Source organism: Gossypium arboreum, chromosome 6, assembly GCF_025698485.1.
Source record: "Gossypium arboreum isolate Shixiya-1 chromosome 6, ASM2569848v2, whole genome shotgun sequence".
Lineage (NCBI taxonomy): Eukaryota > Viridiplantae > Streptophyta > Magnoliopsida > Malvales > Malvaceae > Gossypium > Gossypium arboreum.
The window spans coordinates 95,416,347-95,430,060 of NC_069075.1; the positions used below are offsets into that span (position 1 = coordinate 95,416,347).

Genomic DNA, 13,714 nt, shown 5'->3' on the forward strand with positions numbered 1-13,714 from the left:
GTTTGCACTCGACTTACATTCATTCATGCATCCTCGGGCAATCCTTCATAAAGTGGTCGGCCGATCCACACTTATAGCAGAGCGATCACGAAACCAACAGCTCCCGAATGCCATTTGCCACAATGTGGACACTCCGCCTCTCTCGGCGATCATTTCCACCATGGCGATCGAAGTGACTCGTGTGGTCACAGGGGTCGATCGCGTCCTCGTCTAGAAAAGCCCAAACGCCACTAGACCGGCTCGCATCATCTCGAAATCTCTTCGATGCTTGTTGAAGAGACTTTCCGAGGACCTCTTCGAATTCTCCAATCCCACATCAGCTTTTTGTTTCTCCTTTCTAAGCTCTTGACTTTACAAGCTCGCTCAACAAGTACTACGAACTCTCGATCTCGAGAATGCCAACAAACATCCTTATATCATCATTCAGCCCATCCTCGAAGCGTTTACACATAATAGCCCGGACGAAATGCATTCTCGCGATACTGGCTAAGCCTCACAAACTTTCGTTCGTAGTCGATGCGGACATAGAACCTTGCTTAAGATCAAGAAATTCCCTCCGCTTTTGGTCGATGAATCTCGATCGATATACTTTTTTGAACTCGGTTTGAAAGAATTCCCAAGTCACTTGCTCTCTAGGCACCACGAAGTCGAGTACTCCACCAATAGTAGGCGGACTCGTAGCAAGGAGATGGTACACTTTAAGCACTCATCGGTGTACAGGATAGCTCATCAAGCACCCGGATAGTGTTATCTAACCAAAATTCAGCGCTTCGGCATCATCATCATCCGTAGCCTTAAATTCAGTGGCCCCATGTTTTCGAATCCTATCGATTGGGGCTTACTTGACCTTATTTGGTCGATCACCGGAGGTATTGTAGGTGCGGGGTTGCATTTGTCGGGAATGGAGGTTGTGGAACAGTAGTGTTGGTTCGAATGTATTGATTAAACCATTCGTTCATCACACTATAAAAGGCTTGCCTAGCCTCGTCATTAGGATTGCTGGCCATAGGTTGAGAGTCCACGGCTGTCCCTCTTGCCAAGAAGCGCCACACTCTCCACATCATCAGCTATCGCTTTCGGTTGGGATCGGGATCCATTGCTACAACAAACACAAAGTCGAATTGTCGTAATCATCACACTATCGATTCATCATTTAATGGCATGTATAGCTAGACCCCAAACACATCACGGTAGTCCTAGAATCGACTAAACCGTGGCTCGATACCAATAAAATTGTAACACCCCAAACCCGAGACCATCGCCGGTGTCGGACCCGAGGGGTTAACAAGCCAAGTTCACATGTTTTTGCCCACCAATTTGACATTTCCAGTCAGGCTGGAAAACTGCGTCACTGTCGCCTTAAAAATCATATCTCGAGTTTCAAAACTCAGAAACTGGTATCGTAAATTTTCCCTGAATTTATACTCATATATACATCCATGGTTTTATTTCTAGGATTTTTGGTCGGGCCAATTGGTACAGTTTATTAGTTAAAGCTACCCATGTTACAGGGATCGACTGCTCTGACCTTCGCGCGGTATAACTTGAATATCTCTCTGTACAGGGCTTTAATGCTGGTGTCGTTTGTTTCTAATGAAACTAGACTCAAAATGGAATCTTTACATATAAGGTATGTCTCCTAATTATTTTTTTATAATTTATAGTGAATTTTTAAAGTTGCGACAGGGAACCCAGAAACCATTCTGGCCCTGTCTCACAATAGCTTTAATATCTCTTAACCTGTAACTCCTATGACCATTTCGTTTCTTCCATATGAAAATAGACTCATCAAGGTTCATTTAAATAGCTTATTCACTATTTAATTCCATTCCTATGAATTTTGGTGATTTTTCACATTCACGCCACTGCAGCTGGCAGCATCTGTTTTTAAGGTAGGACTTACCTATTTGGTAGTCTCCATGATTCAACTAGTCTTGCCATACATAGGTTCATATATGATCATTTTAACCATGCCAATGGCTGATCATATGACCAACATTCCCATTTCCAAGCCATAGCCACATCATGACACCAAATATATACATACAACCCACAATTAGTCTAAGTTCATGCTTCCCTTTTCGAGCCATTTTCGCATGGCCGTACATACTTACATTACAACATATTTAACAAACAAGGGGTAGTCCTATACATGCCATCTCAAGTTCAACCAAAATTTATACCAAAATGGAGGCTTGATAGTGTGGATGACTTGACTTCAACGATCCCAAATCCGATTGCCTCGAGCGAAATCTAGAAAAGCGAGAGCCAAAGCAACGGGTAAGCATTTTTATGCTTAGTAAGTCTCAAGGAATATAATCAACTCTAATTACAGCAATACATTCACATAGCCAAATGCATCATTTCATTTGTACACATTCCTACTTCACACTTCATCATTATATAATTTCACAAAGTATCAATCAATTCAATAACTGAAATTCATTAGTCGATTGAGCGAATGTTGCTCAAACATGTCGACTTTCCAATGCACATATAACGTACCTTATCCTTTGGGCTTTTCGAGTGTGCTAATTGAATTCATTACAGCAACCAACACTCACCTCCAGCCCAAGATTCTTGGAATATAACCGGATATAATCACGTGCACAAATGCCTTGGTCTTAGCCGGATAAAATGTCTCGCACGAATGCCTTGGTCTTAGCCCGGATGTAGCCACTAGCGCAATTGCCTTGGTCTTAACCGGATATAATTTCCAGCATAATTGTCTTCGGATTTAGCCGGATATCATTCAATTTCCCATGAACACATACATCAATTATCATTGGACATACATAATTCATTTTCGTTACTAAGGCTCAAACGCAATTATAGTCACAAGCATATTCGCCTTCGGGACTTGGCCCGGGTAGAATTCAAATACTCATGCATACACAATCAATAATCAATACACATCCATACTTTATTTCACACAATTCAAGTACGGTCACTTCTTGATTACTTACCTCGGATGTTGTCGAACGGCTTTTTCGGCTATTCGATCACCTTTTCCTTCCCCTTGTCCAATTGTGGTCTTCTAAGCTCTTGAGCTAATTCAAACAAATTCAATTTATTAAAACCTCATTGTGCTAGTTTTTGGCCGAATATGACAAGGAGTTTAAATGGTCATATGGCCACCCTTTAGCTTGAATACACAATGGTCATGCACATTTTATACTACATCAAGCAATTCAATACAATTTATTCGAGCATCAAGGAAATGCTAAGGCCTTCAATAGGCTACCCAAGGCCGAATATTCATGTACATGTTGAGGTCAATTTTGCACTTAATACCTCACAAAAACAGCATGCAATTTACTAATTAATGCTTTGCACATTGTGGCCCAAAACTTATAATATAGCATCAAGCACCTACATGTGTGCTAGGTCAATTGTGCTTGCAATTTCACAAGCATTCTTCCACATCTTCTTCTTTAAACCAATATATTCATCACTTAGTTCATAACCAAAACATAATGTGCAATCATATATATGCATATATGAGCATGGTCAATTTCAAGGTGTCCATAGCCATCCAAAACACAAATTTTAACTAACATGCAAGAAGCATGAATCATGCTCAAGAATGCATCATGGCGAATATGACAATCATGCTTCTTTTCAACTTCAATCATGATAAAACAAAAAGAAAGCTCAAAATCTTACTCATGAGTAGACAATCCATCATTGCATGCATCATCATCAAGTTTCACACTTAGCATGCAATGGCTTTATCACCATAACAACTTTGGCCAAATGCCATTTCCATGGCATAACAAAGATTTGAGCCATGGCTAACATGCACATCAAATTAGCAACCAAAACATGCATGAAACTCCCAACACAACCTCATACATACCTTACTCTTGATGCAAATTTAGCCAAATCACCTTCTAGATCTCTTCTAAACAAAGGAAATGAAGCAAAAATCCCTCTTCCTCTTAGTATTTTTGGCCAAAAAGGAGAGAACAAGGATGAACAATTTTTTGTTTTCTCTTCTTGGTTGCACGGCAATGGGGGGAATGCTACTCTCTCACACACATTTTTTTTCATTCTTTTCTTACCCATGCTTATTTGTTTATTATTTCTCCCTAATGCCCAACAAAACATGTTTCATGACATGTTTAGCCCATATCTCTTTGTCATGGCCGGCCATCACTTGTAAAAAGGGGAATTTGACATGCAAGTCCATTATTTTGCATGCATGCTCTACTTAGTCATCACACATTTCCCTATCGTACTTTCAAAGTTCACTACTAAGTCCTTTCTAGTGGAATTCACCTTTATAACACTAAATCAATCATCATAAAATGTCATACATGAGCACACACATATTATAGGCATCAAAATAAATTTTTAATTATTTTTATGCCTCGGTTTTGTGGTCCCGAAACCACATTCCGACTAGGGTCAATTTTGGGCTGTCACACATCATTTATATTTATCATATATCCAACATCACAAGATGTGCACTATAAACCACAATGGGAAATAAACAATTATTTCCACAACAATCATGAATTTACAATTATAGGCTTACGTACATGCCTATTTACTCGTAGCAATTTTATTCTCATACCCTCTTTGATTTACCTTTTTAACACATTGGACTAATAAGGATGCTCGGGGATCTCATACTCTTAGTACCTTATCAATGCCTGTAACATCCTTGTTTCACTGTCTGACAGTTCTGACCCTTTTTCACTAAGAATTAATTATCTTCTCATACGATATTCAGAAGATGTTCCCTTTTGTTTCTTTTGAAAATAGACTCATTAAGGATTCTAAGAATATAAATTATAACCCAAAATTATTTTCACAAATCGAAACAGGGGATTTCGAAATCATTCTGACTCTGTCTCACAACAATTCAAATATCTCATAATATGAACTTTTTTTTCTTACTCTTCTATATGAAACTAGACTCAATAAGATTTAATTCATATTTTATTCAGCCTCTAGTTCGATTTCCACAATATTTTGTGGATTTTCAAAGTCGGACTGCTGTTGCAATCCAAAGCTATTTCAATGTTAATTTTACCCTTTCATGATTATCTTTAAATAGGCTTTTGTGCCAATCAATTTCTCTTTTCATATTCATTAGGCCATAAGGTGAAGGGATACACATATCATGTCCCATTTTAATTCGACTTGAAAGCCTTACACATAATCACCCATTAAATTTACCACATAATTATACACCATAGGTATCGACCTAATATTTACAAGGTCGTCACAAAGTCATTCTCATAGGTATGACTTACTCATTTACATTCTTACCAAAAGTCCAATATAAATTGAGCTCATTACTCGTGAATTTTTAGTACATTCCTGTACCCTTTCAACAAGATCATAAACATAGCTTACTCATTTTCATTCCTTACTAATCATACAACATAAATTGAGCATGCATTTCATGAATTTCATGTAAGTACCTGTACCACTCACAACATGGTCATAACCTCTCTTCCAAAATAAATCGTAAATTTCCCGTTGAACCATTTGGAATACTAAAGGAAATTAAATAAGCCACAAGCATAGGGTAAGGTGCAGACGCCATGTCCCGGACATGGTCTTACACTGGCTCACATCAAAGTCGATGACATGTCCCAGACACGGTCTTACACTGACTCTCGTGCATCGAGGCCAATGCCATCTCCCAGACATGGTCTTACACTGACTCTCGTATATCGGTGCCTGTAACACCCCAAACCCGACCTAGATGCTACGGTCGAATATGGTGTGTCACATCTGAGTGTTTTCAAAACCTTGTACCTGATGGTGGAAATCGTTTTTAAGTTAAACCCATCCGATTAAAAACTGCAGAAGCTTCTTTAGTTGAAAACCTTAAGGTTAGAAATGCAGGTTTTTATTTGAAAAGTTATTATTTTGAAAATTCGATGCTCCTACTCTAGAAGTTTAGAATATGAAATCGAAAGCCCATTAAAAGTTAAATCCCCCCCCAAATGGCCTTATTACATAATTAAAACCCAAATATGGAAGCTTAAATAAATTGAGTTATTAACAACCAATCTGCGAACGTGTGGCCACCACTGAGTCCCTCGTGGCTCCAAATAGGCTAAGGATGGGGATTACTTGCATAGTTAAAAGAAGGGTGAGTTTATTAAAACTCAGTGTGTAATCCCCTATCGGTCAACAGTAACAGTGCATACAGTAACAATCTGGGCCTGAGCCCTATTCAATAACAGTACAGTCTGGGCCTAAGCCCTATGCAGTAATAGTGTGGGCCTATGCCCAAAATAGTATAATAACAATACAGGTATGCAACCTAACCTAATCCATCCTGCTCACCACCTGTACCAACCAAGTCACTATGTGGGGAATAAATCGACCCACCCAGCCAACACACCAATATCGCAGCGTAGCTGCTAATAGTAATGCAACAAAGCTACTAGTAGTAACATAGCAAAGCTGCTAATAGTAATGAAGCAAAGCTGCTAATAGCGGTAAACGTGGCGTAGCCAATAATATCAAAATACGTGGAAAAGCCACCAGAACAGTACTTCCTCCAAATCAAAATCCCAACCCCAATGCAGTATGTCATGTTATAATATTTCGTGTATGCAAGGTTCCATACTCAGATACAGTCATGCATATATCATACACTCATCAATTAACCTACCTCTAAGGTATAACACTCATTTCCACCCATTAGGGGTAGAATAGTAATTTTTACTCGTCAAGAATATTTTGGTCATTTTACCCTCTAGGGCCTCGGTACAAATAATCGACCTTTAAGAAGGTCTACAGTCCCCTCGAGCGACTTAAGTAACCTAAACAGACCTAACAGTGTAAATGGCCTAAGACCCATTATTTGGCCCAAGTGGGCCCACATGTTCGTGTGGCCCACTTAGCCCAAATTTAGCTACGGCTATGTGACCAACATAGCCTAGTCCAAAATTTATCACTTACCGTAGATTTAATTTGTGTGGAGCCCACGAGCCTGTTGGGTCCTCGCGGTCCATTTTGACCCAACGAAGCCCTTAACAGCCTATGCCATGTACATGACATGACAAGCCCAACTACTTCCCACCTATCAGTTAGATTTACACAAGCGGGCCCACGGGGCCCATTGGGCCCATTTGGCCAATCTAGGCCTAGTACACGAGAACTCTCATGGCGGCCTCTACAGTTTATCGCCCATGGTTTGTGGGCTCATTTTACCCCACGAGCGGTTGCATGCTCGTAAGGCCTCAAATGCTGAAGTTTTGGCTTTTCAGCTTTTGTCGATTTCCTACAAAGAAGGGCGTGAATTCACACCTGTTTATGAGAATGCGCTGAAGTCCACGATCACCAACTTTGGCACATCCTGCATTGAGTCTTAATCACTTTCCCTCTCACCAACTCATCTGGTTCGCTTTATTTAAAGCCAGCTTCTCACTAATGCTCATGTTAGCTTCCCGATGTAGGATTACTTTCAACTATGAGGAAAGTTCCTTATTATTTTTTTATGACCACTTCAACCATAGAGTTCCAGTCCAACTCCACCTCCTACACAGCTCAAACAGTAAAATAAATACTCCATTGCACATCCTAGGACTTGAACCTCAGACTCATAGTTACACAACACACCACCTTGCCACTCCACCACAGGCTCTTTCTGTTTCACAAAATATCCTCTATTAATTATAAGGTCTATAGGCCAAAGTCCAGGTTCCTTTAAAAGAAAAACCAAAATAAGTTGCAAGAGCCAAAACTTGACCCCAGGCTCCCTTGAAACCTTAATGACGCCACAACCACTAGACCACATGGTTTCTTGTGTCATTTACTTAACACAATAATTGAAAAGGCCATCATCCAAGCATCCAGGGTTTAATTCACTTAAAACCAAAATTTTTGCTAAAGCCTAGGTTTGAACCCAAGATTTCTCAGACACTTCACAGAGCACTTAACCACTGAAACAAACACATAATTGTGTCATTTCCTAGCACAATTAAATACTTATATTCAACCTCCTTACAGACCCATACTCAAGGCCCACTACTTCTAGGCCCAAATTCAGGGAGTTACAACTTTACCCCCTTTAAGAAATTTCAGCCTCGAAATTTACCTGTTACAATAAGTGAGGGTATTGCTGCGCATCGCCTCCTCATGCTCCCACGTGGCTTCCTCTGAACCGTGATTATGCCAAAGCACTTTGACCAGTGGAACAGATTTCTTTCTTAATACCTTAACATCACGATCCAATATCTGCACCGGTTCCTCCTCGATAGTCAAATCAGGTCCAACCTCAATTTCCTCAACTGATATAATGTGCAAGGGATCAGAATAGTACCGCCTCTGCATTTAAATATGAAACACTTCATGAATCCTATCCAACTCTGGAGGCAACTCAAGTTGATAAGCGACCGGTCCCATCCACCTAAGTATTCAATAAGATCCAATAAACCTAGGGCTAAGCTTGCCATTCTGCCCAAACCTCAAAATTTTCTTCCATGGTGAGACCTTGAGAAAGACATAATCCCCTACAGAGTACTCGGTATCTTTACGCTTCAAGTCAGCATAAGACTTCTGCCTATCAGATGCTTCCTTTAACCGGTCTCAAATCAGTTTCACCTTATCTCTTGTATCAGAAATTAATTCTGGCCGCAGAACTCGCCGCTCACCCAGCTCAGTCTACAAGTAAGAGTACGACACCTACGACCATACAACGCCTCAAACGGTGCCATTCGAATACTGGATTGGTAGCTGTTATTATAAGCAAACTTTTCCAATGGAAAATAATCCTTCCAGCTACCTCTGAAATCAATTACACAACCTCTTAACATGTCTTCCAGTATCTGAATCACCCTCTCTGACTGCGTATCCGTCTAAGGGTGGAACGCAGTACTGAAATCTAGCCTTGTACCCAAAGCCTTGTGTAATATTTTCCAGAACCGAAATGTGAATCTAGGATCTCAGTCAGATATAATAGAAACCGGTACACCATGTAGCCTCACAATTTCAGCCACATATAACTTGGCCAATTTCTGTAACGAATAATCCGTGTGGATCGATATAAAATGGGCAGATTTAGTCAATCGGTCCTTAATCACCCATATCGAATCCTTCTTAGTCGGCGTTAAGGGTAGCCCACTCACAAAATCCATGGTTACCCTCTCCCACTTCCAGAGTGGAATTTTAACTGGTTGTAGTAACCCAGAAGGTAATTGACACTCAGCCTTAACTTGCTAGCATGTCAGACACTTACTCACATACTCAGTAACTTCGTGTTTCAACCCTGGCCACCAATACAGCTCACAAAGATCTTGATATAACTTGTTTCCACCAGGATGCATAGTATATGGACTACTATGCGCCTCTTGTAGTATAGACTGCCTCAGATCAGAATCCCTCGATATACATACTCTTCGATGGAAGCATAATACTATTTTCTCATTTAGCCCAAAATCCGTGGCCTTACCATTCTCAACTGTCGAAAATGAGAAGCTAGCGACTCATCTAGAAATGTTTCTCCTTAATTTGATCAATCCAAGTCAGTCTCACTTGCAATTCAGCTAACAAGCTTCCATCATCGAACAAGCTGAGACAAGCAAACATTGCTTTCAATCAGATACAACCCTACGACTCAGTGCGCCAGCTACCACATTAGCTTTACCAAGGTGATACTCAATTGAACAATCGTAGTCCTTAAGCAACTATCCACCTTCGTTGCCTAAGATTCAACTCCTTTTGAGTAAGAAGATATTTGAGGCTTTTATGATCTATGTAAATAATCGTCTTTTCACTGTATAAGTAATGTCTCCAAATCTTCAGTGCGAATACCACCGTAGCTAATTCCAAGTCATGAGTGGGGTAATTTGTCTCGTGACGCTTGAGGTGATGAGACGCATAAGCAACCACCCTACCCTCTTACATCAACACACAACCCAAGCTAATATGCGACGCATCACTGTAAACAGTAAATTCCTTCCTAGACTCTGGCAGTATCAAAACAGGGGCCTTAGTCAAAACATCCTTTAGTTTCTCAAAACTCTCTTGCTGCTTATCAGTCCAATTAAATGGTACCCCTCTATGCAGTAACTTAGTCAGAGATGTAGCAATCAATGAAAATCCTTCAACAAAACGTCTGTAATACCTAGCCAGGCCTAGAAAGCTTCGAATCTCAAATACCGTCTTTGGTGGTTTCCAATCCACTACAGCTTCAATTTTCCGAGGATCCACCCTAATTTTCTCTGCTAACATTACATGTCCTAGAAATGTCACTTTTCGCAGCCAAAATTTGTACTTGCTGAATTTTGTATAAAGCTGCTTTTCCCTTAGAACTTACAAAACAATACGAAGATGTGCATCATGCTCCTTCTCGATTTTTGAATACACCAATATGTTGTCTATAAACACAACTATGAACTAATCCAAATAAGACTGGAATATCAATTCATTAGATCCATAAAAGCCGCTAGTGCATTCTTCAACCCAAACGACATCACTAGGAACTCGTAATGACCATAACAAGTTCTAAAAGCAGTCTTATACACGTTAGCATCCTTAATCTTTAGCTGATGATACCCAGACCGAAATCTAGCTTAGAAAAATTGTAGCTCCTCGTAGCTAGTCAAACAGATCATCTATCCTCGGTAAAGGGTACTTATTCTTGATAGTCAGCTTGTTCAATTGACGATTATCAATGCACATGCGCATGGATCCATCCTTCTTCTTCAAAAACAACATTGGTGCTCCCTACGGAGACACACTCAGTCGAATGAATCCTCGATCCAATAGCTTTTGGATTTGAGCCTTTAGCTCTACTAGCTCTTTCGGTGTCATCCTATAAGGGGCAATGGACACCGGAGCTGTTCCAGGTTGGAGTTCAATACTGAATTCAACCTCACGATCTGGAGGCAACCCCGGAAGCTCTTTAGGAAATACATCCAAAAAATCTTTTACAGTTCTGACATCTCCGACAGAAGGACTTTTAGAATCGAAAATACTACCATATGCTAGGAACGCCTCGCAACCTTTGCGAACCAGCTTCTCGGCCCTTAACGCAGAAATTACATTAGATAAATAATCTCTTCACTCCCTTATCGTCGTCACCTCCTTATCCTCCATAGACTTTAACACCATACGCTTAGCAGCACAATCCAATTTCAGAAAATGTTTCACTAACCAATCCATGCCCAATATAATATCAAATTTCCTAAACGACAGTTCCATCAAATCTGCCGAAAAGACCACCTTTGGACTTCTAAGGGCACATCTGAGAACAACTTACTCACCCCAACTGGTTGTCCCAGTGGACTCAACATAGTCATTTCACTAACTATATTTTTAGACTGAATACCCAATGTCTCAGACACAGTGCACGTAACATACGAGTGTGTAGAACCAATATTAATTAAAGTAGTGTATGGTAAATTATAAATCAGCAACGTACAAGTTATGACGTCAGGGTCATCCCTATCCTCTCAGCAACGAGCAGCATAGACCAAGGCTGGTTGTCTTGCCTTAATGTTTCCAGCACCTCTGCCTGGTGCTTCACGACCTCGACCAAACCCATTTCCACCTCTGGCCTAACCTCGGCCTCTCGGTGGCTGCTGACCACCTCTCACAGGCTGAACATGACCCTTTCCTACAGCTTTCATTTGAGTAAACCCCTGAATACAATTCTTAACCTAATGATCCATAGACCCACATCTAAAGCATGCCCCAGTTCGTTTCCAACACTCACCCTGGTGAGCTCTCCCACAATCGGCGCAAAGCTGCGGTCTTGTAACAATACCAAGAACCGCTCAAACTGGCCCATCAAACCTGGCCCTCTTTATAGGCCTTCCAGAAGAACCTGAGAGTCGAAAATCCCTTTTATTTTTGTCCCTATATTTCTCGCGGTTCTGGTGCTCAGAGCGCTTCACATCCTCGTCAATTTTTTATTTTTCCATAAGAGCAGCAAAGTCCTGCTCCCTCTATGGGGCTATCAGCACACATAACTCGTCTCAGAGGCCATCCTCAAACTGCACGCAGTGTTCATATTCAGTTACGACTATCCCGCGTGTATACCGACTCAACCGTAGAAACTCTCCCTCGTACTTCGCCATGATTTTATTCCCCTGAGTCAAATTCAGAAATTCCTTCCTTCGGGCATCTATATAACTTGCACCCACATACTTCCCTGAAAAGGCTGCTTTGAAGAAATCCCATGTCAAACGGTCAGCTTGCGTACCTTCTCTCACAGTGAGCCACCACTGGTAGGCCTCATCATGCAGTAAAGACACTGTCCCTTTTAATTTTTGCTCTGAAGTACATTCAAGGTCATCCATTACTAGCTCGGTAGCCTTTAACCAATATTCTACCACATATGGGGCTACACCCGAAACACCCTTGAAGATTTTTGCTCCATTAGATCAGAGTCGCTCTGAAATTGACCCCCAACCTAAAGATCCAGTACTTGTTCTAGCAACCCTTTCAAGAACTCGTAGCATTGCTTGAGATAAAGCATTATCCCCAACTGCTCGATCATAAGACCCTGATTCAATTACTGGCGAGGCTGGTGCCTCTCTAGCCGGCATGTGGCCCGATGCTGAAGACCCAGCTCTAAAACTTCCTCAGCCTCTACTGCGGCCTCGTGTACCCCTTCCGCAAGTACCTCTTGTGCTCATATCGATAGCAAATTGTCTGTTTTAAAGTCTTATAAATCAGTTTATAATTTCAATAATTATTAACAATGTGTTATGAAATTAGCAATTAGAGTTTGTTTTCGCAGAACAAAATTGTCTACAGTTGTCAGTCTTCTATAATCTCGGTCTACTCTAACTACGGAGTTTCAGTGTAATTCTACTACCTATGGTGGTCTTCAATAATACATTTCAGTTCATAACAATAATCAGTGTCAAAAAACTTACTGATTTGGTGCCGGAGACTTAGTGTGCCACATTTCCAACCACAAAATTTAACATTCAAATCCACAAAAACCCATTCCACAGCCGAGTTTCGTAACTTGACTCTGATACCACTAAATGTAACACCCCAAACTTGGTCTAGACGCTACAGTCGAATCTGGTGTGTCACATCTGAGTTTTTTTTGAAACCTTGTACTTGATGGTGGAAACCGTTTCTAAGTTAAACCCATCCGATTAAAAATCGCGAAAGCTTCTTTAGTTGAACACCTTAAGGATAGAAATGCAGGTTTTTATTTGAAAATTCGATGTTCTTATTCTAGAAATTTAAAATATGAAATCAAAAGCCCATTAAAAGTTAAAAACCCCCAAATGGTCTTGTTACATAATTAAAACCCAAATATGAAAGCTTAAATAAATTGAGTTATTAACAACAAATCTGCGGACGTGTGGCCACCACTGAGTCCCTCGAGGCTCCAAATCATCTAAGGCTGGGGATTACCTGCACAGTTAAAAGAAGGGTGAGTTTACGAAAACTCAGTATGTAATCCCCTATTGGTCAATAGTAAAAATGCATACAGTAACGGTCTGGGCCTGAGCCCTATTTAATAACAGTACAATCTGGGCCTAAGCCCTATGCAGTAACAGTGTGGGCCTATGCCCAAAACAGTATAATCACAATACAGGTATGCAACCCAACCCAATCCATCTTTCTCACCATCCGTACCAACCAATTCACCATGTGGGGAATAAATCGACCCACCCAGCCAACCCAGCAATATCCCAGCATAACTACTAATAGTAACGCAACAAAGCTGCTAGTAGTAACACAATAAAACTACTAATAGCGGTAAACATGG

At 40.7% G+C, this 13,714-nt stretch overlaps 1 protein-coding gene across 1 annotated transcript; it reads right to left on the reverse strand.

Moving 5' to 3' along the window:
• Nucleotides 1–11,954: 11,954 nt before the first annotated feature.
• Nucleotides 11,955–12,527, reverse strand: LOC108465162 (uncharacterized). The gene is made up of 2 exons (XM_017765485.1): nt 12,407–12,527; nt 11,955–12,322 (listed from the first exon to the last, which is right to left on the reverse strand). Exons 1-2 carry the CDS (start codon nt 12,525–12,527, stop codon nt 11,955–11,957), a joined length of 489 nt encoding a protein of 162 aa, XP_017620974.1.
• Nucleotides 12,528–13,714: the final 1,187 nt, after the last annotated feature.

Bases quoted from the DNA above. Each gene is read 5' to 3' on its own strand.
- LOC108465162 (XM_017765485.1), bottom strand. From the start codon at position 12,527: ATGCCGGCTAGAGAGGCACCAGCCTCGCCAGTAATTGAATCAGGGTCT. The intron at 12,323-12,406 runs GTACTGGATCTT...TTTCGGGTGTAG, and splicing joins TGAAAGGGTTGCTAGAACAA to CCCCATATGTGGTAGAATAT.